Below are 25,640 nucleotides of genomic sequence, written 5' to 3' on the forward strand. Positions count from 1 at the left end.
TGATACAGCCCCTTTGGAAAACAGTTTGTCAGTTTCTGAAAAAAGCATGCATACACTTACCATACAACCCAGCAATCACACTTCTGTGTATTTAGTCAAAAGAAATGAAGACTTATTTCCACACAGGAACTTGTACATCAATGTTCATATCAGTTTTATTTGTAATAACTCAAAACTAACCAAATGTCTTTCAGTGGGTGAATGGTTAAACAAACTGTGGTACATCCATACCATGGAATACTACTCAGCAGTAAAAAGGAATGAATTGTTCATACATGTAACAAGTTGAACAGATCTCGAGGGAATTATGCTGAGTGAAAAAATCCAGTCTCAAAAAGATACCTACTGCATGATTTCATTTATGTAACATTCATGAAATAACATAATTATAGAGATGGAGAACAGATTAGTGGTTGCCAGGGGTTAGTGATAGTGGGGAGGGTGGATGTGGCTATAAAGAGGTAACAGAGATGATTTGTCTTGTGATGATGGCACAGTTGAGTATTTTTTTGTAACAGTTTTATTGAGATACAATTCATATATGCAGTTCAATACCGTGATTGTAGTGATGATTACTCAAGGCTACACATATGATAAAATTACATATAACTATGCACACATACTCAAATGAGTGTTATGTATAACTGGTGAAATCTGAATAAGCTATGGATTACACTCATGTCAATTCCTTGGTTTTGATATCGCACTATATTTGCATAAAATGTCAACACTGGAGGAGGTTAGGGAAAAGTGCATGGGGCATCCCTGTACATTTCTTTGCAACTTCCTGTGAGTCTATAATTATTTCAGAATAAAATCATTTTTTAAATTTAAGGCATTTTGTAATTGCCTCATCTAAAATAGCACCTCTTCCATCACTCTCTACCCTCAGAGCCTGCTTTATTTTTCTCCCTAGCCTCTCTCTACCTGACATTCTAGTATATGTAATGTATAAGATACAACATTTTGTAGAACTCTATCTCCTCCAGTAGACTTAAGAAGCCAGGAACTTGTGTTCTCCATTGTGTGTTCAGTGATAAAATGGTAACTGGCACATTCTCTTTGTTGAATGAATGCATGAGTCTACCTGCCTTCCTGCAGGTGTACACTTCATTTGTGTCTATATATAAATTGGTCCTTACAGCGTCCTGCCAGAAAACACTTTCATCAAGATATCCACCCCAGACTCTCCGTTTAGAGGAATCTCAACTGCCTTTTTTCAGTAATAACATTTTAATATATGCAATCCTCTAGTGGGAAATTAAGTATTTAATCCCATTCTGTTCATTCCGTCCTGGCTCCAATCAAGCCTTTTGGGAATATGTTCTCATCTAGTGTCTTTCTGGGATAGTTAAAACTTTAGCTATGAGAAGGTAGCTAAATAAAAGTCCTTGAATCTGGACAGAGTTGACCCTTTGTTCCTCATAAAAAACTTCAGGAGGTCAAGGCTTCAGACTGAGTTGCTCAAATATGTAAAATGAAGAAATTTTATAAGAAAAAGAGACCATACAAAGAAAGATCATTAAGCTCTCAGCCATCTATCTTGTAACAAATGGTCATGATATATTTCATTGCGCATCTGTGGTAGGCAAAGTAATGGGTCCTAAAGATGTTCACATACTAATCCTCAAAACCTGTGAATATGATGTTTCACATGGCAAAAGGGACTTTGCTGATGGATGTGATTAAGGTTAAGGATCTTGAGATGGGAAGATTAGCCTGGATTATGCAGGTGGGCCCAATCTACTCACATGGATCCTTAAAAACAGAGAACTTTTCCTGGCTGCAGAAAACAAGAGAGATGTGTGGTGAGAAGGACTTGGTCTGCTGTTGCTGGCTTTGAAGACCGAAGGAGGGGACTTCAAGGAACTGGAAAGAGCAGGAAAGAGATTCTCCTTTGGAACCTCCAGAAGAAATGCAGCCTTGCCCACATCCTGATTTTAGCCCAGTGAGACCCGGATCAGACTCTGACCTGCAGAACTATATGATAATAAGTACTGTTTTATGCACTAAGTTTATGGTAAGTTATTACAGCAGCAATAGAAAACTAATATAGCGCCTAACTCTGATTATAGCTTTCCTATCAGCTTTGCCTGTAAGCAACAGAAACCAAGTTGAGCTGCCTTAAGCAAGCAAAGCAGGCTTTTCTGTAAGTGTACAGAACCCAAGGCAGGAACAGCCACGGGGCTGCAGAAAGGTTGCTGAACCGCAGGGAAAGCTGCTACCAGGAGTGTCCTTCCTCTGTCTCCCTTGTCTCTGCTTCTCCACTCTACCCCCAATCTGTTTCATTCTTCTCTTTCTGTAGATAGACTTTCTCTGCTACTTAGCCCATAAAGTGTAAGAAGTTGAGCCTCAGATTCTTTTTGCCCTCTCTTTCTTCACCAGACCAGTCAGCCCAGGCTGTGACTAGAATCTGATTCTCAATTCCAAAGTCCCAGGGAGAGAACATTGTTTGGCACAGATAGGTTTAAATGCCTGTTATGGGTTGAATTGTGTCCCCCCCAACCAAAGAAGATATGTTGAATCTCTAACCCTTCACTACTTCAGAATGTGGCCTTAATTGGAAATATGGTCATTGTAAATGTAATTAGTTAAGATGAGGTAATACAAGAATAAGGTGGGCCCTTATTCCAATATGACTGGTGTCTTTATAACAAGAAGAAACTGGGACACAGGGACAGAGGGAAAATCACCACGTGAAGATGCAGGCAGAGGTTGCAGTCATGCTGCCACAAGCCAAGGTAGCCTGAGGCCACCAGAATCTTTCCCTAGAGGCCAGAGAGAGCACAGCCCTGCTAACACCTTGATTTCAAACTTCTGGCTTCCAGAACTGTGAAACAATGAATTTTGTTTTTTTGAGCCACCCAGTTTGTGGTATAGTTGACTCTTGAACAATGCGGGTTTGTACTGCATTGGTCCACATATAATTGGATTTTCCCCCCCAATTAATACATACTCCATGGTCAGGGCTGGTTGAATCTGTGGATACAGAAGGCCAACTGTGAAGTTCTCTGGAGATTTTCAACTACATGGGGTGTTGGTGCTCCTAACCCTTAAGTTGTTCAAGGATCAACTACACTTTGTTACAGCAGCCCCAGGATACTAATACAGTGCCCAAGCCTGATCCAGTCAGCACTGTCTAGGAGACCAAATCTTACAGTACAAACAAGACTTGTCAAGACTCAACCCTATGGCTTGGGGGCAGAGGACCAGTTTCCAAAGAAGGAAGAATCAGTGTGAGCTGGGCAGATGCACTGAAAAGCTGTCCACTCTAGTTCTCGACAGCTAGGACAAATATGATATTCTGATTTTCATTTTTGCTGTTTGTTTTGCTTCAAAAAATTCTTTTACCCTCTAGAATGCATTGCAGTTGTATGATGTGAGATATGAATTTCAGTTACTTCTCTTCTGTAATGTAATCCATTTGTCTTAACAACTTTTATTGGTGATTACCCTTTCCTCTCATCATTGTGTTGCTCCTTGTTTATTAGTCAGTGAGAACTAATGATTAAATACATTTCTAGAATCTCTATGCTACTCCAGTCATCTGATTGGCCAGGTTCTTGGTATGGTAGTGAGACGACTGCAGAGCTTAACTTCCAATCTCTTGCTTCATTCTCTCCTCTGAGTGTTTTATCTATGGCAATTTGGAATATCTAGTTACTCTTAACTTTTTTGGGGGGTGGGGGAGTAGGTTTACAAAATATTCCTAACCTTTTTAGAATAATGGACCCAAAGAACTTCAGGCGGAAGAAGCTGTACTATTCCCCTTTTTTGAAACTGGTCCCTGGCCCTGTTAACAAATCTGGTCACTGGGATGAGAACACGCTAGAAAATAGTAAAGGACCCACATATCAAACTTTGTAATAAATATGTACCCAGCACACAGCAAGTAACACAATAAATGTTAGTAATTATTAGAATGAACACCTATGGCAAACTCTTGCAGGTATCCAATAATAGCCCATTCCTGCATCTTCCCCACCTTAAGCCATGCATGACAAGGGGAAGGGGATGTGGCAGGCTGAATAATGGCCACCCCAAAATGTCCATGTCCTTATCCCTGAAACTTGTGTATATATTACCTTACCTGGTAAAGGTACTTTATAGATATGGTTAAATTAAGAATCTTAAAATGGGAGATAATCTGGGTGGGCCCAAATTAATCACAAAGGTCCTATAGGAGGGACACAGGAGAGTCAAAGTCAGAGAAAAAGGAGATGTGATCACAGAAGCAGAGGTTGAAGAGATGTGCTTTAAAGATGGAAAAAGGGGCCAGGCACCAAAGAATCAAAATCCCTTCTAGAAGCTGGAAAAATGGATTCTCTAGAACCCCCAGAAGGAACTTAGCCCTGCTCTCACCTTGATTTTAGCTCAGCGAGGCTCATTTTGGACTTCTGATTTCCAAAGCTGTTAAGATAACAAATTTGTGTTGTATTAAGCCTCCCAATTCTTGGAAACTTGTTACAGCAGCAATAGAAAACAAATACAGAGGGAATTAGAATTTCATTGAAAATTCTGCTAAATTTGTACTCCTGGACACAAGTCCTTGTTTAAATTACAAGGTTTGAGGACCACAGACCCTAGAGGTACCTTTCTTGCCATGTCACCCCAGACAGATTTTCACCTTCTCTCTACTTCTGTTCATCCAGCCTAATTTCCTCTGCCCCAAGTACCTCCATCGATTCCCCCACCTTTGAGGTCTAGACTTGACAGCTGTTTTAAGATACTGGTGTTAACCCCATATGCTTGACACTAGGGTTATTAGAAACAGAAATTCAGGGAGCAAATTAAATTAAAATGTGAAATAACAATGAGAAACCTTTCAGAAACGGGGGCATTTTCTCTTTTAGCTCCAGGTCAAAGGGAAAGAAACCTAGAGAGATAGAGAAATGAATCTGGCTAGAAATATTAACTCGCACTATAAGGTTCTGAACATTTGCTTAGGGTTTTTAAAAGCCTAGGACTTGGTAGAAAAATCTCGACCCCTTTTGTTCAAGCGCCAGAGGCTAGCTACTGAGAGACAGTAGACACTTCAGTAAAAGTGTAGTTTGGATTTTGTATTTGAATCCCTGTTCTGCAGACCAGCGTTCCTGGTCTTTTCCTCCAAGAGGCCCTAAACGAGCTCCCTGCTGGGTAGACTCCTCAAAGCCGGCAAACCCTGCCTGAAGGTGCACCACCACAGCTCCTAATACCGAATTCTGGTTCTGCATCACCTAATGAAGGAGAATAAAATGCAACTCTCTGGCACTAAGCGCTTTTTTTAAACTCTTCTCTCCTAGAATAAAAGGCCCTTACTTTTAATTTTTTATTTGTGATGATTTTATTTTTTCTTTCCGTTCTGTTACTAGCTGGAGCTAAACATTGGCTGGGGCCCCAGACGGCTGCTGGAAAGGCGCCCTCCCAGGAGCAGAAGGCTGGCTTAGGAGCAACTGGGGGCGGGGAAAGAACGCTCGACTGCGTCTCTCCAGCGCCGTAGGGCTTCTCCCCAGTCTTTCCCCGGCCAGGCCAAGTCCCCAGTTTGAGCCCCCAGACAGCAGGGCGCGGCGGGGACACTTGAGGGACACTCGCGGCGTAGCGGGACCACGCGGCCCTACGCTCACTCCCTCGCAGTCCCGCACCTCCTTCGCCGGCCGCGGACTGAGGCGCGGGCCGGCTGCCGCGGGGGCGGGGACCACCCACGGCGCCGCGTGGCCCCGCCCCGGTGCCGCCCCCGCCCCCAGACGCGCCAGCCCGGCCTCCCAGCTCGCCGCCCTCGCACGCTCTTCTCGGCGAGAGGCAGCCGCGCGCCCAGCTCCAAATGTTTTCTGTCTTCCCTAATTCAGGATGGGCCAGGACACCCAGCTCCTTCAGATAACGATGGAGAAGGGGGCTAGAAGGTCTAGACTTGGAGGGAAGAGATGGCTTTCTTCCTCCTCGTCTCCCCTTACCTCCGGCGGAGAGGGCTAGGCTGTGATTTCCGGACGTATCCTTCCCTAAGCTATCCTGAAAGTTTTGGGTAGCAAATTAATTTCAACTCACTTTAGTTCTGGAAAAAATTAATGTTAGGATTAGGGATACAATCACGCCGCTCCCAGATATGAATTAGGAAATCTCTCGATCTAATTTAGACCGGAGAGAGCTGTGTTGTGGGAGGGGAGTAGCACAGCTGGTTGGGGGGGGGGGGCAGTACCTTAGCGCGTTTAGGGGAATCTCCAGACCCCTCCGAGGGAGGGTTCACCAGCTGGGCCCTTCTACCCCCTCCCCTTCTAGTTGCCAGAATGGAAAATTCATGGAGTCCAGCTTAGCCCAGGTCAACAAACTTTTATTGCCATTTCTGGCTCCCCCAGCCCCAGCAAGAGCCCTGCTTACTCTGTAGAAATACCGAGCTCTGGTGCAGAGGAATGAGGGGTGTTACCTTTCTTTCTCTGCACATTGCCAAGGTTAAAAAAAAAAAAAAAAAAAAAAAACACTTGCTGGAGAGGGAGGGCCAGACAGGGGAGGAATTCAAGGGCACGTATGGCTTAGTCCCACTTCTGCTGGCTGCAGAATATAGAGACCATGGTTCCAAACATTTTTTTAAAGGAGGGGAGAAGGGATGAATTTGGCTGCTGTTGTATCCCTTGCCACGTTTCCATGGAAATGAAGGAGGGGCAGGATGTAGCTCACTCTGACTACCTGGGAGGATGGCAGGACAGGCAGTTAATAAACACATCACCTTCCACTCCTACCCAACACATACAACTGTCCGCAGCCAACCCCCATGCTCATTGCCTGATCCACTCGCTTCCCTTCTGGAACTGGTATCATGCTAACTGGACTCCAGGCAGGGCTCCTGGTGTCCACTCTCTAGCCAGGTCTCGCTGGCAGCCAGAAACTGAGTATGCCTGTCAAGCTCAGTAGCAGGAGTGCCTTGGGGAAAAGCAGCAGCTAGTACCCTGACTACTGTGTACAGCTGCTGTGGCTTAAGCATCTCTGCTCAGACAAAACAAAAAACACACACCCAAATGCATAAGGTTAGAAACAACACAAAATAACAATGCTGAGAGCTAGGGTGGGGAGAGGAGGCACATCTTTCCAAGACCTGCGCCATCCGTGCACCCCGCCTTCTGCCACCTGGAGTTTGCTCTTTCCACTGGGCTGTTGCTTTCGGGGGCTGGAATCCAAATCTCTGTTTCGTGCTGAGAGCTGTAACCACTGCTGTTGGTTGATGAGGCTTGCCTGTGGCTCTACTGAGGAGGTGCAGGATGGATTCTCAGTACCATGGGTCAGCCCGGTGCTGCTGGTTGTAGAGCTGTAGCTTGATCTGGTCTTTGATCTGATTCACGAGGATCATGGACAGCAGGATTCCCACCAGCTGGGAAAGGTGAGAAGGAATTGGGTCCTCAGCAGTGAGTGACGCCCTTGTTTTCCCGGACTCAGTCTTCCCAGTGCAGTCAGCACCATCACATTCTCTGCCCCTCGGCAATGTCAATGCCTGACACCCTTGGTGATCCCCAGGTGCCCTCCCCAAACAAAGGAGTCTTTACAGAATTGTGGAGCCCACAGTTTTACAGGGTAAGTTACCTGGGGGATGGCCAGGCCCAGTGCCACACCACCAAGTAAGAAGAGGTTGCTGTGTATCCAGTTGACCAGTCTGTCAATACAGCCATTGGTGTAGATGACTTTACTAGCTTCCAAGTAGTCGAGGGCCTGCATGCCTTGGCCACACATGGTGTTGATCACTGCCTGGGGAGAGAGTTGAAGTCAAGTGAGACTCCCATTCTAATAACTTCTTCTTTTGGGCCTTAGCTAATGGGCTTCCCTAAACTCCTAAATTGTTGGAGAATATATGTGGAGGATGCTAGACTGGAAGTTGCTAAATACCGACTTACCTTCCTCTGAGAGGTCTGAGTCCAGGTCTCCCTGGTTTAGAGACCTGTGTCTTCTGAACCCCAAAGTGGGCTATAGGAGTGAATCAGATTGGGTGAAGAAAAACATCTGACAGCTGTCCTACAAAATTGATTGGTTAAACTAAGGGATGGGGATTCCCAATAGCAGCTAATCGGAATGTAACTCGTATCACTGCAAAGAAGGAAATGAGGTGGGCTTGCCTGTGTACTTACCTGGTTGGGGGTAGGCAAGCAACAGGAGTAAGGCACAGAGCAGCGCTCACGGCTGGGGTTGTCTTCTGAACAGTTGAAATACATGTTCTGGGACCAGTCTTTGTAGGAAATCCCTCCACAGCAGCTGAACTGCAACAAACACCACAGGGGTTAAGAATCACCCACCCCTCACGTTGAGGCGACAAGGGGAACTCTCAGAGCAACCAAAAGTCTATGGGAAGCTTCCACTTGTAAGTTCACGTGTTTAAACACAGCATTGAAATTTGAGTTCAAGCTTCTCAGCGGCCTTTACCTGAAGAAGTTTTCTCTTCTTAATTTCTATTGTTTTATATATCTTGTTATAACTTACTGTTGTATATATATTTTGTTTTACACATTCAGCTGTGAGCTCCTTGAGGCCAGTTTCTGGTTTTGAACTCCTGCACACCATAGAGCCTGGCAAAAGTAGATGTTCCAAAAATACTGGCTGAAATAATTAAAAGATTAATACCATACAAACATTTGCCTTAATATAGAGAAAACACATCAGGAGACACTTTAATATTGTGGGCCCATAATTACACCATGAAAGCAACTAGAAGCCAAGTCAACAGTGTAGCATAAGTGAATGGTAACTCAGCATTGGTCTCAAAGGCAGTTTTGTTTAAAATTTAACTTTTGATTCATAGCAGGTATTTGTATGCTCATGCTCATAACGGCATTATTAATAATAGCCAAAAGGTAGAAGTGACCCAAGTGTGCTTCCATAGATGAATCAATTAACAAATATGGTGTATACATATGATGGAATATTATTCAGCCTCAAAAAGGAAGAAAAATTTGGTACATTCCACATGGATGAATCTTGAAGACATGTTAAGTGGAACAAGCCAGTCACAAAAGGACTGAAACGCAGAGACAGAAAACAGAATGGTTGCCAGAAGCTGTGGAGAGGGGGAAATGGAGAGTTAGTGTTCAGTGGGTACAGAGTTTCTGTTTGGGAAGATGAAAAAGTTTTGGAGATGGTTGGTGATGATGGTTGTACAACAATGTGACTGCACTTAGTGCTACAGATCTGTATGCTTTAAAATGATAAATTTTGTTATGTATATTTTACCACAGTTTTAAAAAATCTAACTTTTCAATAGGTAACATTAAAAAAAAAAATCTGCCCAGCTCCTGCTCCCCCTATAAGTAACCACTTAAAATGATTTCTTACCTACCCATCCAGATTCCTTTTGCAAATATGAACACATATTCTTTCTTCTCTTTTTTTATACAAAGGGTAGATTACTATATACTGTTCTGTACCCTTAAAAGCACTTTTAAAGCTACATGTGTTTTTTTTTTGCCAAACCCCTTCCCAGAATCCATTACCTGGCAGGTAATGCAGAAGCCCACAGGCCTGGAGGGTAAGGTGTCTCTTGGGATGGCATTAACTTTTGCCCACAGCTTCCCAGACCACTAGATGACTACCCCCACTCTTAGCCCATACCTTCTTCTGGCCAAAATCAATGAGGTTCTGCAGATCCAAGTCATCTCGGTAGTGCACGATGGCATTATTGATGATCTCATTCACTTTCCCCCGCGCCTGCCAGAAAAATGAGGAGGGAATCAGAATACAGGACTAACCCCTCACCTGCTCCTCCCTGCAGAAATAACAATAGGCAGTTATCCCTCCTTATTTAACTCAGACTTGAAATCAGAACCAAGTCCTAGTGATGGAAGATGGCCAGTTCTGAGGCCTCTGCATCCCTGGGCCCTCAGGTACCAGGGGGCAAGAAAAATGCTGGACCTGCTGTTGCGACCTCTCAGAGCCACATTTCAGTAAAATCCAATATTTATTACTGAATACTGTTACTACAAAATACTTGTTGACTGATGCAAAGCCGCAAAACTTCTGTATGTGTATGTGTGTGTCTGTGTCTTTAGTAGAAAAGGACTTACTGAGCTGAGGCACTGACCTCTAGTGGACACCAGAGAATTGCATCCCTTTAGACTCAAAAAGCAATCATTTTAGGATTTTACTAAGCCAGGACGAGGACTTTCTGAATTCGCTCAGTGGTTCTCAATTTCATAGTTTCTACCATGCTCTCTTCCTTCCTACTTCATTACTTTTCTCAAAGTTTCCTACCCATAGTCCTGTACTCTGCCCCTGGCAATCATTTGCCCTTTGGGAAAGAAATCTGGTTCTTAATTAAAAGGACAGTCACTGAGGGGCAGACCACTTCCAGATATGGTAAGCACTGTTCAAAACCTTGTTTGTTTGTTTGCTTCCCCCCTTTCTTACTTCTGTTTATCCCAATAAATAATTTTTAAAAGAAATAAAGAGCTCGTCATGTGGTTACTTAGGCTAAGCACGGGCAGGAACCTTCCCTTCCTCCCTCTGGTTCACATCTGAGGAGGCTCCTTGGCTCCCAGCATTACCTTGTCCGAGAAGACGAAGCCCAGGACCCCAGCAGCCAGTTGTAGCAGGAACACGATGGTGAGACAGAGGGAGAACTGTGGGGAGCAGGCAGGAAAAGGAGACAGTCTGATACCACGCCGGACAGTAGCTTCTTCCAGGGCCATGCGGAGTACTGGGGGGCCACAGGGCACTTCTCACGGGTGACCCCCAAGCAGTAAAGGCTGCTGCCTCTGGGACACTGTCCTAGGGGTGGTCACCCTGTGCTGGGTCACCTGGGCTGAGCTCTAGAGTGAGGATTGGACAGCACAAGCCTTGGGAACAGAGACGGACTGAAAGGTTGCAGGAATGAGAGGCACATGGAGGAGGGGGCCAGGGCCTTTTGGGGGGTGCCCCTGACCACTCACCGTCTGCAGGAGGCAGATGTTCTCCCGGAGAGATCCGATGCAGCCACAGAAGGTAAGCAGGAACATGAGGATGCCCACCACGATCAGCAGGATGGCAGGGTCCACTGCCAGGGAGGCCAGCGCTGCTTCTGGGGGAGGGGGCTGTCTCTCAGTCTGAGCCTGGTGCCAACTGAGGGGGGTACCCATGGATGGAATGGGGATGCCCCCCAAAACTGTCCTCCTGCCCTGGTGGGGGAATCTCCAGTGTGGCTGGGTGGAGGTTACAGGGAGCAGTACTGCCCTCCCATGGGAAGAACACAAAGGGACCAGAAGGCCTTGTGGCATTTAATTTGAGGAACTAACAAAGTAAGAGCCTTTATTCCCAGGCTTAAGAAAGGAGGGACCACTTTTCGCTCCAGAAAAGAATTAGAATGGCATTAGGCTCGTTGGCTTTGCAGATTCCGTTTCCTGGAGACTTTATGCAGAGGAATAGGAACAGAGGTTGAGTTACTCCAGAACAGAGCGAGGGAGAGGCTAAAGACTCTAATTACTCTTTGCATGCAGAGGCCTACCTTCTTTCCTAGACACTTCCTAAACCTAAAATACAGGCAGATCTTGTTAGATTCATGGGAGCGCAGGGAAATCCAAGTGAACTGCCTTGGGTTCCTGATGCCTTGGAGTAGGCTGCTAAGATTTGGCTAGAAGGTGGCTGCCCCCTTTAGCTCCATGGCTTATGTGGGAAGGAGGGCTGAAGAGCCAGGGCTGAAGGAGGCAGAGGAGGAAGGGGCATGCATGAGTCCTGGAGAGATGGACGGGGCCCTATAGCTCACCAGCATGCTTCATCAGCCGAGCATAGACTCCCACGCCCACCATCACCATGGAAATCACCTGTGGAGACAGGGAAGGAGCCATACCCTGAGATTTTGGAAACCAGAGAGCCCTTAAAGCTGTGAATAACCTTAAAGGAGAGTAGGAGGAGGACGACTCTTCTTGGACCCAAAGATAAGCATCTTTTTCCTCCCAGTCATACTATTGATAGTATCTGTCAGTGCTTTACCTCCATGAAAAGCTTGTACCAAGATTATCTCATTTAATCCTCAACACAGTTATCTTGTGAGACAGATATTATCCCCATTTTACAGATGAGTAGATTAAGGCAATACTAGGTTAATACAGAACAGCGGTTAAGAACATGAGATTTGGAGCAAGTCAAACCTGGGCCTATGCTGGAAAACTCTCTGAGCCTCAGTTTCTGTATCTAAAGATGGGAATTAAAAACAACGTCATCTATTAAGATTAATGTAAAAATTAGATAAAATGCATGGAAAGCATTTAACACAATGCCTGATAATAAATATTATCTAACATTACTAGTAGTTAACTTGCCCTGGGTCACATGAAACTCTGAAGTTCTGAATTTGAATCCAGCTATAAAAAGGGCAGCAGGCCTAAAGCTGAAGCAGGCCTGAGCTGATGCACACACCCAGGTTTCTAACCCTCTTGGAGGTCAATACAGTGTCAGACGCGGGAAAGTGCAAACCAGTGTGAAAGAATGCTTGCATATGAATGTGCATGTGTAAAATAGGAGAATTACCTTGCAAAGGAGCCTTTATCTTTATAAACCCTGATTCTAGTGTGGAGGAACAGAGGAGTTTAAACCTTTCAAACTTTTGGGCTTCTCTCTGGGAGAACAAACTCATCAGAGACCACCAGGGCTCCCTAAAGGGGCCTTCTCTGTGCCCCACCCCCAGGCCCCCAGGAGAGCAGGGTGGCCCAGTGTGCACAGGCTTTGGCCACCCTTTCTTTGTGCCCAGTCCCCAGGCTGGTGCTAAGCAGCAGCTGGTTGTCACCATGGCAATAGCTGGGGACAAGCTCTGGCTGGATAGAGTTCTCAGCAGCAGGGACTTGAGCAACTCAGTGGGGAAGGAGAGGGCTGGCTGGACTCCACCATCTTGCAAGACAGAGACCAGCTGAGAAAAGCCATCTTGGGCTTTGGTGGGAGAAGGGAATTGGGCCCCTACAGCAGGTAATAATAGGGTCAGACTAGTCCCTCTGTAGAAAGACATTTTCATCAGGGAACTCTACTATCTAGTGCATTCAGCAAAAAATGGGAAAGCCTTACCTAAAGCTGTGTCTTTCAGGACCCTTCTCTGCCTGTATGCACAGTCCCTCTCCTTGCCCCTCAGTCATTTGTCACCGTCTCTGACTCAGGGCCAGATGTGTTATCTGCTGGCTCTCATACTTTTTGTCCAGGAGAGAGGGGGCTGCTTGCAGGGCTGCATGTGGGACTAGAAGTGCCAGCTGGCTTCCCGTCCCACAGCACAGCCAGGCTCGGGAAGCAAGGGGGAGTGGGTGGGAGGCAAGGAAACCACACAACAGAGATCCCTGTCATTCCACAGGCCTGGAGGCACAGAGTGATTGAGCATCTCTGTCTGCCCTTTAAAACTCACCACAGCCAATTACGGTTCTGAATATCACTTTACTGAATCATTAAAAAATATGTATCTGCTTTTTATTTCTGTTGCTCCCAGGCTCTTCACTGTTTCTTCACATGTTAAATTTTCACTAGGGTGTATAACTGTCCAAAAAGATGGTCTCTGATTAAATCCTAACACAGCTAAAACAAGAAAGGGAAAGAGATGCCACGTGTCATGGGGGTAACTTTATTCCATGGGTGGACCTGTAATTTAATCAGTTGTTCTGTCTCTAACTGTGGTAGGTAGAACAGTGTCCTCCCAAAGAGGTCCTGTCCTAATTCCCAGAACCTGTAAATATGTTACCTTACATGTCCAGAGGGGTTTTTTCAAATGTGATTAAGTTAAGGATCTTGAGATGGGGAGATTATCCCAGTTGGCCCAGTGTAACCAGAAGGGACTTTATAAGAGGGACGCTAGAGGGTCAGAGTCAGAGGAGGAGATGCGTATGATAGTGGAAGCAGAGATTGGAGTGATGTGGTGCCAGGAGCCAAAGAATATGAACAGCCTCTGAGAGCCAGAGGAGGCAAGGAAATGGGTTCTTCCCTAGAGCCTCCAGAAGGAACCATCCCTGCTGACCCCTTGATTTTAGCCGAGTGAGGCCTGTATAGGACTTCTGACCTCCAGAACTATAAGAAAATTAATTTGTGTTGTATTAAGCCATTAAGTTTGTGGTAATTTGTTACAGTAGTAATAGGAAACTAATACTATCCAAATCCAATTCTTCAGCCTCTATGTAGAGGTCCTCTGAGGACTGCAAAGATGAGCAAGATGTGGCCCTTAAGGAGACATATGTGTTATATGGGAGAGGGGCAAGAGCATCTGTAGCCTATGCGGTGCTTCTCAACCCTGAGTGCCATTAGAATGGAGTAGGGGAGGGATAAATCAGGAGTTTGGGATTAGCAGATACGCACTGCTATATAGAGAATAGATAAACAAGGACCTACTGTATAGCACAGGAAACTATATTCAATTTCTTGTAATAACCTATAACAGAAAAGCAACTGAAAAAGAATATATATATATATATATGTGTGTGTATATATATATAAAACGGAATCACTTTGCTGTACACTTGAAACTAACACAAAATTGTAAGTCAATAAAAATAAATAAAAAAGAATGGGGAGTTTTTGAGTTCTCAAAAACTCCTGATGGCTATGCTGCACATCAAACCAAGTATATCAGAATCTCTGGCATTGGAACCCAGGCAACAGTCTTTCTGAAGGCATTCCAGGTCATTCCAACATGCAGCCAAGTTGAAGAACCACAAACCTAAAGCATATTCAGCCAGGAATCTAGAGCAGCAGGTGCAGGCTACATGAAAAACAAGATTAAGACTTTAATATTATCGTCAATAATGAATATGATCATTAATGATACTGCTTACCTGGAACTCACTAGCTAACTCTAAAACTGCATTTCTGTCATTGATCTGCTTCTTCATCCTGGAGTCATAGCTTGCTCTTTCGCACTTCTATTCCTGCTCACATCTCCCACCCCGAATCCCTCAAAGCTGCTGCCATTCCAAAGTTAGTGCTGCTGCTGTTAATAGCATAGCATTTTAGAGTTGAATAGAACCTCAGAAATGAGCTCGGTCACTCACCTTTCTTTATAGATGAGGCCAAAAGAGCGAAGTGATGTTTGACCAACTGTACATGGGTGCAGCAGCAATATTTGGACCAAACCCGATCTCCAATCTCAGCTGGGTACTCTCTATACCATGTCAGTCTTTGCTATAAAATCCTTATAACGCCCACAATATCACCAATGACCTCCTTTCATGATGAAGATGGAGATAAAGACACTTCTCTTCTTAGAATAGCTTTTCATATTCTGGTTAAAATGAAGCTTCTCTGGAACCTACAAAAGCTAGACACAGGTTTTAAAATAGCTGAGTCCAGCAAAAGGCATGTTCCTGAAGAGTTGTCGATCAAATTCTATAAAATAATTTGCATGCTCCAGTACCTTTATCGTTATGTAAGGTGAGTAATCACCTTATAATGAAAATAGCCATCCCCAGGCTCCTTGGAAAAATGGCTGATTGTAGGACTAGGCAGGAAAAATACAAGATAAGCCTAGAGCATCTTGCAGGGGCAGGAGGTATGGGAATGCTCAAAAACAAACAACAAACAAAACCAAAACCTCACACTGATGTGGATATGCCAAAGAGACATCAAGATAAAAAAGTATAAAATTGTTAACCCAAATATAAAATAAATATCTGTGAGTCCATACTGATATAAACAACTTAATAAATAAATAAATGGGGGAGAAAAGACAAAGGTCCCATGTAGAAGAGTTCCAAATAATTTAGGTCGGTCCTGCTCTGTCAAGGAAATGGAGCATAACTCCCCACTCCTAAGTGTGGGCTACACTTATTAACTTCCTTCCAAAGAGAACAGTATGGAAAAGAGGGGAAAGACTAACTTTACAGTGGAGAAGCCTGACAAACACTATCTCAGCCAGGGGATCAAGGTCAACATCAACAGATGTAAGTCACTGATATATGAGATGATGTGGTGAAAATGGCACTTCCCCTCTGTGGCCTTCCTTCCCCGAACCCATAACCCCCGTATAACCATGAGAAAACATCAGGCAAATTCCAATGGAGGGACATTTTACAAAATATCTGACCAGTACTTCTCAAAACCATCAAAGTCATCATAAACAAGGAAATTCTGAGAAACTGCACTAGCCAATAAAAACCTAAGGACATATGACAACTAAATGAAATTTGGGATCCTGGATGGGATCCTGGAACACAAAAAGGACAGTAAAGAAAAGCTAAGGAAATCTGAATAAAGTATGGATCCTGATGATAATGCCATTAATTGTGACAAATGAATTATGGAAAATGATAATAGTAAGAGACACTGGATGTGGGGTATATGAGAACTCTCTGTACTGTTTTCTCATATTTTCTGTAAAACTAAAACTGTTCTAAAGAATGAAATCTTAGGGGAAGGGTATAGCTCAAGTGGTAGAGCGCATGCTTAGCATGCATGAGGTCCTGGGTTCAAACCTCAGTACCTCCTCTAAAAAAAAAACTAACCTAATTATCTCCCCCGACCAAAATAATAATAATAATAAAAGTTATTTTTAAAAATCTATTAAAAATCCCCCCCCATTCGTTAGTTTTGTAAATCCATACTTTTTAATATCATATTTTCTTAAACTGGGATTCACTTGCATGCAATTTTACAACCTTTAATTGGGGTGATTTCTCCTTTCACCAAAACATATGGTGGTGGATCTTAAAACTGTTCAGGTGACAGGGCACCAGGAAGCTACAGTGCTCTGTTGGTGAACGCTACACAATTTTGACATACTAAATTCTTTTTTTAAGCTTTGATATGCTATTACTGCTGTCTAATTTACAGTCTATATTTAACTTTCCTCAATTATCCCAATAATGTCCTTTATAACTTTTTTTTTTTCTCCTTTTTTCTGATTCAGGATCCAGTCAAGGATCATGTATTTAGTGAGCAAGTCTCCTTTAGCCTGGAACAGTTTCATAGTTTTTTCTTTTCTTTGTTGTCAGTTTTTCAAGACAGTGACTTTCAAAAAATTGTAGTAAAATACATATGGCACAAAGTCAACTGTTTCAAAGGGTACAGTTTAGTGGCCTTAAGTATATATATACTGCTATGCAACCATCACCACTATCAGGTTCCAGGACATTTTTCATCACCCCAAATAGAAACCCTGTACCCATTAAATGGTCACTCTTCATCTCCTCCATTCCTCCAACCCCTGGCAACTACAAATCTGCTTTCTGTCGCTATGGTTTTGCCTATTCTGCACATTTTCCATAAACGGAATCATACAATATGTGGCTCTTTGTGTCTGGCCTCTTTCACTTAGCTTAATGTTTTCAAGGTTCATCCATGTTGTAGAATGTATCAGCATTTCATTACCTTTTATGACCTAATAATATCCCATTGTATGGACAGAACCCAATGTGTTTTCCATTCATCCATCGACAGACATTTGGGTTGTTTCCACCTTTTGGCTATTTTGAATAGTGTTGCTATGAATAGCCATGTACAAGTTTTTGTTTGAATACCTGTTTTCAGTTCTCTCGGGTGTAGACCCAGGAGTGGAATTGCCAGGTCATATGGTAATTCTATGTTTAAGTTTTTGAGGAGCTGCCAAAATGTTTTGCACAGCAGCTGCACCATTTCACATATCCACCGGAAATGTACGGGGTTCCAATTTCTCCATACCCTTGCCAACACATGTTCTGACATTTTTTTCTTTTGACAATGACATTTTTTTTACTAAGTCCAGGCCAGTTGTTTGGCTTAATGTCTCTCAATTCGGACGTCTGATTGTTTCCTCACAATTGGATTCAGATGACATATTTTGACAGGAGTATTACACAGATAACCTGTCCTTCTCAATGTGCCATGTGAGGAAACATGACATACTAATTTCTGTCACAGAAATATGGAACAATTTTACTAACAGATGATGACTGTTACATCTCAGAAAGCAATAATATGGCAATACTCTAAATAGTTTCCTAGTTTTCCACAATGTTTATTGCCACTTGTCCTCTTCCCTTTGCCTTCTGCTAGCACTTGGTGGCAGATTAGCAGCTGTGGTCTTGAAGAGAAGGTGGTCATGGGAGAAAACAGAAAATGGAGAAAAGTCTCTCCATTTTCTTGATTTTTTTTTTCTCCTGTAAAACGGGAAAAGATGGTCATGATTTGATGTTTCTGAGAAAAACTCTTATTCTGGTCCCTAGGACACTACTTCAGGGCCATCAGCACTACAAGAGAAATGGTTATAGGGCCCCAGGTTGCGGTCCTGAACAAGAGTTCTTCTCCTGGCTCTCATGCTCAAATGCAGATAATTACAGGCAAATTAGCTCTTGGAGTCCATTTCCACTGGATTGCACCTTAAGACCAAGGCGGTATGAAAAGACCTGAGGAGGGGGGCCCAGGGAAGGCCCTCAAAGACATCAGTGGGGTCTCTGTTCCTATGATACATGTGAAACTTCCCTGTAAATGATAAAATAAAGAGACACCACTCATTATCATCTCCTCTGGCTAACAGTAGGAATGTGAGCAAAGGATGTTCAAGGCTGAAGGAAGTCAGGCTCCAGGTCGGCCCTTATCTAGGCTTAATCCCCATCCACTTGCCACTTGTAGGAGGAGCACTCATCCTAGCTCTCCAAGACCGTCCCCACAGGCGACTTCTAGGAGCCAATTCTAACAATGATAGTAAGAGCTAATTTTTGTTGAGTGCTAAGGGTCAGGCACTGGGCTAACCGCTTTATACACACATGACCACAACCCCAAGAGGGTGTTAGGATCTCCACTTCACAGCCCTGTTGGGATGTTGGGAGAATTCACTCAGTGTGTGGCTAAAGTAGGTGCATATGTCTCCAGAGCCTCATGCCCTCGGCCACATGGCTGCCTTCCTCTCTCTGCCTCACAGCAACCCCAGGACACCTGCATTCACTTAGGGGCATCGTGAGGTGGGAGGGAGCTTGTAATCTCCAAACTGGGTGGGGCTCAGGTAGTGGGGAGGAAGACAGCACCAACAGGGCCCAGAGGGAAGTCCTGGAACTGTGCCTGAAAGGGGGAGATGGCATCACCATGCAGGGCCCACCAGCCCCCAAGCCCAGCCTCGTCTGTCTCCTATATTCTAAAGTCTGGTCTGTGCAAACCAGGTAGATCTGTCTCAGAGTCCTCTTCTCTTCTTTGGAATGAATCTCTTTCCCTTTCCTTTTGACAGTGGGGGACAGCTGAGAGTAGAGTGATTCCCTGCATGGGAATCAAAACACTGTCCCTAACCAGAGGGATGTTGGGAGGGAGGGATCTGCACCTCTGGTTTCTCAGTCTTTTCTATTCTTATTTCTGGATGAAGTCAAAGAAATCACAGCCTGCTAGCCCTAAAGCAAGGCCCCCTCTCTCTCACTGCTCAGGATCTGCACACACTGGTTCTTCTATAGTCATCCTGGCACCACTGTTCCCGGGTTTCTGAGGTGGCAACTATCTGTATGAAACTGGCTCTTGGCTTTCTCTCTCTGGATTGGATGGAATTGTCCTGCTGGAGTGGAGGAGTCCACAGGGCTCTTTCCTCTGCAATGTCTGGGCCAACCCTTTAGCTTCTTCCTTAGGTCGTGACTGGGTTTGGTTTTCCAAGGTTATAAATAAGGAAGGGACGTTTACAAGGGCTCACAGTAATATAAACACTCAAACTGCCTGCTATAAGACACTGAGAGATGCTACATGTTTTCTTTTATTCTTTTTAAAAGCTGCTTGAAGTTTACGATTTTCTACTTGGTACAAGGCAAACAGCTATTTGGGGAGTAAAGAATGCATGCTTGTGACTTGAAAGCAAAGAGTGTGGTTTTGTCTTCATTCTTGGTGTTGTTATTGTTGTTTTTATAAAAATAATGTGATAATTCATGTATTGTAGCTTGTCTAGTCTATGCGGAAAGGAGGGAAAAAATGGGGGAGGAAATGGGCTCTGCCTCTGAGTACATTTAGGTAGGATGTTGGGGTGGGGTTGGGTGGCAGGAAGGGACTCTGCCACTCTGAAGGGGTTTTTGCCAAGCCTGATGCCTGGTCATGTCCTCATGGCTTCTGAGCCAGGTTACAACAGATGGTGCTGCAGGTGGCTTGGGGCTTTCTGAGTACCCTGGAAACTCTAATGCAATGGTCCTGGCTGGGAAAGTGAATTTCTTCAAGATACCTTACCAGAGGCCTGGATCAGCCTAAGGAAGAAAGACCTGGATGGGGGTCCACATGTGCTGCAGTGGAAGTAAAAAAAATTTGGTACTGCAGGTAGTAATTAATTAGGCATGACCCTGAGGGAGATATCAGAAGAGATGGCTGTCATTTTTTTCTGACATGGCTTGAGGGAGGGGTGCCAGCCCATAGGAGCCACTGCAGAGGAGAGCACAGGTGGACACCCCAACCAAGGCTGCTCGAGGACTTAAGGTTGTGCTGCATCTTGACAGACTACTGTCTATGAGAGAGGGAGGTAGGACATCACACCTCGATGCTATAGGGTCTGCTCCCTCATTCACTATTCAATAAACACTCAGTAAGTACCCACCCTCTGCCAAACACAGCTGGGCACTGAGAATCCAGAAGTGAATAAGGCATTCTCTGCCCTCAGGAGCCTGAAGTCTAGATGGGGAGACAGAAGTACAGACTTGTAGCACAGGTAAAGAAAGATCGGACAATCAAATATGTGTAAGTTGCCCTGGGAGCCCTGAGACATCACTGCTAAGGAAGCCTGGGCAGGGACACGGGGGCAGGAGGCCTGAGCTTCTGGGCTCTGCCTGACTCAAAAGCCACCCCAACTGCTGCTCTGGGTGGGAAAACGATCAGCAAGAGCACTGATAATGTTCCTGCCAATGTAAGCCCAAGGCTTATAAAGCATGTGCCAGCCCACTGCCTTCCCTCTGCACAGAGCTATCCAACACAGGGAGGTAAGTAAAGTCAATTACTTTTTAACTGAAAGACTGAAATTCAACTTTTGGGATCTTGGGACAACTACTCCAAGCCATGGGATCCTAACAGTCAGTAACCCAGCAGCACGATTCTGGGTAGAAAAACCACAACTTCTGGGCAAAAGGGGAAGTGAGATTTGAATCTTGAGCAGGAGGAACTGGTCCTGGTCCTAAGGGAGCCAGCACCTTTCTGAGTCAGACTCCAAATGCCCTGAGGACCAGGGCTCCCAGAGAAGCAGCAGAGGTAGCCACCACCATCAGTGCCACCACTGAGTATGAGACCAGGCAATGCTGGCTGCCTTCCCAGTGTGATCCAGGCACAGACACAAATACCATCCATATACAGCTCCCCAGCAGCTGGCCAGAACTTGCACTCTGCCTGGAAAAGGAGTGGGCTGATAGTCCTACCATGGGTGGGTCTCCAGAGCAGGAGAGGGGAATTTGATTAGGATGGTGGAAGGCTGCAAAAAAGAAACCACAGTAACCAGTCCTAGAAGAGGGGATAGGAAGAAAGATGATCCCTGATCTGGGAAAGCAGCCCTTCATCTCCAGCTGGACTTGTACAGAATGAACTCTGAGGCTCTGGACCTGAGGGAGAAGTGATACTCAGTAACGCCCCAAGAGTATTAACCCCTGGGAAGGTCAATGTCCCAAGGATACCAGGACACAAGAAAGATGCATCTTAGATCCAGCTCCAGGTCTTAAAGAAAGAAAACAGTCCCCAGGCACAGCAAAGAAAACCATAAGCAAAACAAAACCACAACCTACGGAATGGGAGAAAATTTTTGCAAAAGATGAAACCAACAAAGGCTTGATCTCCAGAATATATAAGCAGCTCATATGACTTAATAAGAAAAAGCAAACAACCCAATCCAAAAATGGGCAGAAGACCTAAACAAGCAATTCTCCAAGAAAGAAATAGAAATGATCAATAGGCACATGAAAAAATGCCCAGTATCACTAATTATCAGAGAAATACAAATCAAAACTACAATGAGGTATCACCTCACACCAGTCAGAATGTCCATCATTCAAAAGTCCACAAATGACAAATGCTGGAGAGGTTGTGCAGAAAAGGGAACCCTCCTACACTGCTGGTGGGAATGCAGTTTGGTGCAGCCACTGTGGAAAACAGTATGGAGATTCTTCAAAAGACTAGGAATAGATTTACCATATGACCCAGTAATCCCACTCCTGGGCATATATCCAGAAGGAACCCTACTTCAAAAAGACACCTGCACCCCGATGTTCATAGCAGCACTATTTACAATAGCCAAGACATGGAAACAGCCTAAATGTCCATTGACAGATAACTGGATAAAGAAGAAGTGGTATATTTATACAATGGAATACTATTCAGCCATAAAAATGACAACATCACGCCATTTGCAGCAACATGGATGTCCCTGGAGAATGTCATTCTAAGTGAAGTAAACCAGAAAGAGAAAGAAAAATACCATATGAGATCGCTCATATGTGGAATCTAAAAAAAAAAAAAAAAAAAACACCAAACATAAATACAAAACAGAAACAGACTCACAGACATAGAGTACAAACTTGTGGTTGCCAGAGGGGAGAGGGGTGGGAAGGGACAGACTGGGAGTTCGAAATTTGTAGATACTGACAGGCACATGTACAAAAGATAAACAAGATTATACTGTATAGCACAGGGAAATATATACAAGATCTTGTGGTAGCTCACAGCGAAAAAGAATGCAACAATGAATACATGTATGTTCATGTATAACTGAAAAATTGTGCTCTACACTGGAAATTGACACAATATTGTAAACTGACGATAACTCAATAAAATAAATAAATAAATAAAGAACCAAAGGGCACTACCTAAGAAAAAAAAAAAAAAAGAAAGAAAACAGTCCCCAAAGTGATGCATTCATCTTAAATAGTTCACAGAGGCAGAAAAATTTTCTGCTTTAGAGGAGAAAAATTGAGGACAGAGAGACAGATATATTGGCTTGGGGTCACACAGGAAGCTGGTGCCAGAAAGAAACTGGGCCTCTTGTCCTCCAGTGTGCTATTTCTAGAGCCTCTGACTTCTTAAGAGTCTAAAGGAGGGCCAAGAAGGGGCTCTTCTCTAATTTGAAGTGATGCCAGCTTGGTTAGCCAGGTCCTCTGACCTTGAATGAAGCATTTGTACCAAGAAAAATAGGTCTGTGGAGCCAAACTCTCTCCCTGGCTGTGACCTCCCAAAGTCATTTATCTGTTAAAAAGGCTTTTGGGGCGGGGTGGGGAAGTCCTAGATAATGACCGTGAACACAAGTGTAACAGATGCACCCAGCTGTTTTCACTGGGGAGCACAGTTAAGGGTGAAGTGCCGAAGGCTCCAAAGGAGATGCAAAGTCTTAGCTGATAGAGGAAGTTAGAATGAGGACTGAGGTCCCTGGAATGCTAGTGGTGACTCTGAGGACATCAAGTCATTGGCCTGGCACATTCAGTATGCATGTAGGAGGGTTCTCTGGAAATTTCCCTTAAGTGGGGGTTCCCCTTAGGACATCCCCCAGCCCTCACAGAGTGATGGTGATATTTTCTGCTGTTTTTCCCTAACCTCCAGCTGAACTAGACCATGGAACCTGTGTTGACTAGTTAACTACTAACACTGCTAATACCCCAGCTACAGTAGCAGCCATCTTGGCCAAGGACTTCCCCTAGAGGCACTGTGGTTCAGTAGAAACACCACCAGATCAAGCCTACTAACCAGATGTTGGACCTAAGATAAAACAACATCTCTGTGCTTTGGCTTTCTTGTATATAAAATGTGGGTGGGTACTGGACAAGATGTCTTCCAAATTTTTTTTCTTCCAGTTCTAAAACTGAGTATTTGTTAGGAGTTCAAACTTCATTTTCCCCAGTACGATGGCTGAAAGGGAGCTGGGATTTCTCTCATTTTTCCCAACAGGCTAGCACTTATGTACTTTGTGTCTGTTCACACCATGGCCCTGGTGAAACCCTTCCAGCAACTGGCTTAGATGCCTAGTCTGCTCCCTCTCCTAGGAAACATATTTTAGACCCAAGACTCCTCCCTCCTGCAAGTCTGAACTTTAAGTCTCAGGCAGAGGTGGGCAAGCATAACAGGCTCCTAGGGCATTAGCTCTGTTATGACTGGTGCTGGAAGAGAAATCAGGGAATGGGGGATGGACCTCCCTGTGTTCTCAAACCCGGAAGGGCTCAGGAACTCTCTAGACATGAAACAGGACTGAGCTAGCATTTCATGATCTGGTCCAGCTGCATTCTCAGCTCAAGCAGAGTATTTCTGTTTTCCTTGATCTTGCTGGGTTTGATTTTACTAAGGCCTCCAGAGATGAACATATTGCCCAGTTAGTCAAGTCAACAATTAATGGCAGAGTGGAAATACGAATCTAGGCAGCCCCAGTCCAATATATACATTTTTTTAACTTTTCCAGCCCCAAACATAAGATTCTGAAAGGACCCCCGGCCTTCCAGCCCAACATAGGATTGCATTTAAAGAAGCTGGAAAGGGTCAAACTCCAGGAGATGGAGCCTGGTCCTGAGAAAGGTGAAGCAAAATTTGGGACAATGCTGGGCAAGACATCCACACCTGGAGGCCATTCCTGTCCCTTCTCAGCTTTTGGAGGGAGGCGGACAGCAGAGGCCTGTGAAAAGGAAGAGATGAAAGCCCCTTAACCCATTCTCTCTGAGGTAAGAGAGAGGGAAGGTCTGGGTTTCCCCCCCTTCCTCTTTTTTCTTTGACAGCAGGGCCTCCCTGCCCCCAGGCCTGAAAAATCCCCCAATCATGAATGTATCAGTGAGTCTGCCTTGGGCCAACAGGAAAATCCGCTCCTCCCGCTTAAACCCACCTCTTTGGCCTGACACAGACCCACATGCGATGCCCAGAGAATACCCATAAGTCTTTACTGAATCTCTTGCATAGCCCCCCATCCCAACACCCCTGGCAGACAAGGCGCCACTGTGGTGTTCCTGCCTAGGATGAATTACCCCAAAGTGCCCTCTTCCCAGAAAACTAGGTAGTGCCGCTCACCACGCTCGCCTTGGACCAGGCACCCAGTGACACCCCCTCGTCTGCCGCGGGCAGCCCACTCAACCCTCTGAGGGGTGCCCTGCAGCCCAGGTGACCCTACAACCCCCAAGACTCACCCAGAAGAGCATGTTGAAGAAGAAGAGCAGGTATTTCACCAGAGGGTTGATGAAGGAGAAGTCCTCCCCGTAGGCGGCCGGCGCCCCGGGTCTCCGGGCCATGGTCCAGCCGCGGCCGCCCCCGGGGGCCTATCTCCCCGCGGCGGCCGGCCCACCTGCGCGCTCCGCGCGGAAACGCATGAACCGCGCCACCGCCGGAGCCCGAGCGGCGGAGAAGCTGCGCAGCGACGAGAGGTGCCGGCGCGGTGCGTCCGGGAGAAGCGCGGGCAGTGGAACGGCAGCGCCAGTGGAGCCACCGGGAGTCGCGGGAGCCGCGGCGGGCAGCGTGAGCGGCGGAGACTCCGCTGCGGCGGGAGGACCAGCCCGGCCCGCCAGGCTCCCAGGAAACCAGGCCCGCCCCCGGCCGCCCATTGGCGCGGTTGCCGACGCCCGACTTCTCATTGGTCGGTCTCTGATGTCACTGAGTCCAATCCCTCTTTTACGAGAGGCGGGGGAGACACCTGTTCTGTGAGGGACAACTTGTTAAAGGGTCAGCGGTTCTGGCTCTTCCCCCGAGAAGGAAAGCAACCAGGCTGCAGCTAAAGGGGAAAACGATGAGGAGTGCACACTGCATCACACACCCACGTCCTCTACGCAGTTGCTGTGCACATATACAAACACACATACATTAAAATCAGTAAGTACATACACCATGTGTTGAGC

At 45.3% G+C, this 25,640-nt stretch overlaps 1 protein-coding gene across 4 annotated transcripts; it reads right to left on the reverse strand.

The window, feature by feature from the left end:
- Positions 1-130: 130 nt before the first annotated feature.
- TSPAN33 (tetraspanin 33) lies at positions 131-25,277 on the reverse strand. Of its 4 annotated transcripts, none has more exons than XR_010381602.1 (9): positions 24,939-25,275; positions 11,684-11,741; positions 10,875-11,002; positions 10,491-10,565; positions 9,559-9,654; positions 8,085-8,213; positions 7,546-7,707; positions 4,363-7,336; positions 131-1,869 (listed from the first exon to the last, which is right to left on the reverse strand). XR_010381602.1 is itself a non-coding variant. In XM_031455340.2 (9 exons), exons 3-9 carry the CDS (start codon positions 11,730-11,732, stop codon positions 7,235-7,237), a joined length of 741 nt encoding a protein of 246 aa, XP_031311200.1. In that variant the 5' UTR covers positions 11,733-11,741; positions 14,934-15,199; positions 24,939-25,012; the 3' UTR covers positions 131-7,234. The 4 variants fall into 4 exon arrangements, 3 of the variants coding, with proteins under 3 accessions (XP_031311200.1, XP_031311199.1, XP_010973948.1); XM_031455340.2 differs by adding an exon at positions 14,934-15,199 and having other exon boundaries at positions 131-7,336; positions 24,939-25,012; XM_031455339.2 differs by having other exon boundaries at positions 131-7,336; positions 10,875-10,999; positions 24,939-25,277.
- Between the last annotated feature and the right edge of the window lie 363 nt (positions 25,278-25,640).

This window comes from Camelus dromedarius, chromosome 7 (genome assembly GCF_036321535.1).
Source record: "Camelus dromedarius isolate mCamDro1 chromosome 7, mCamDro1.pat, whole genome shotgun sequence".
In the NCBI taxonomy this organism is placed as follows: Eukaryota; Metazoa; Chordata; class Mammalia; order Artiodactyla; family Camelidae; genus Camelus; species Camelus dromedarius.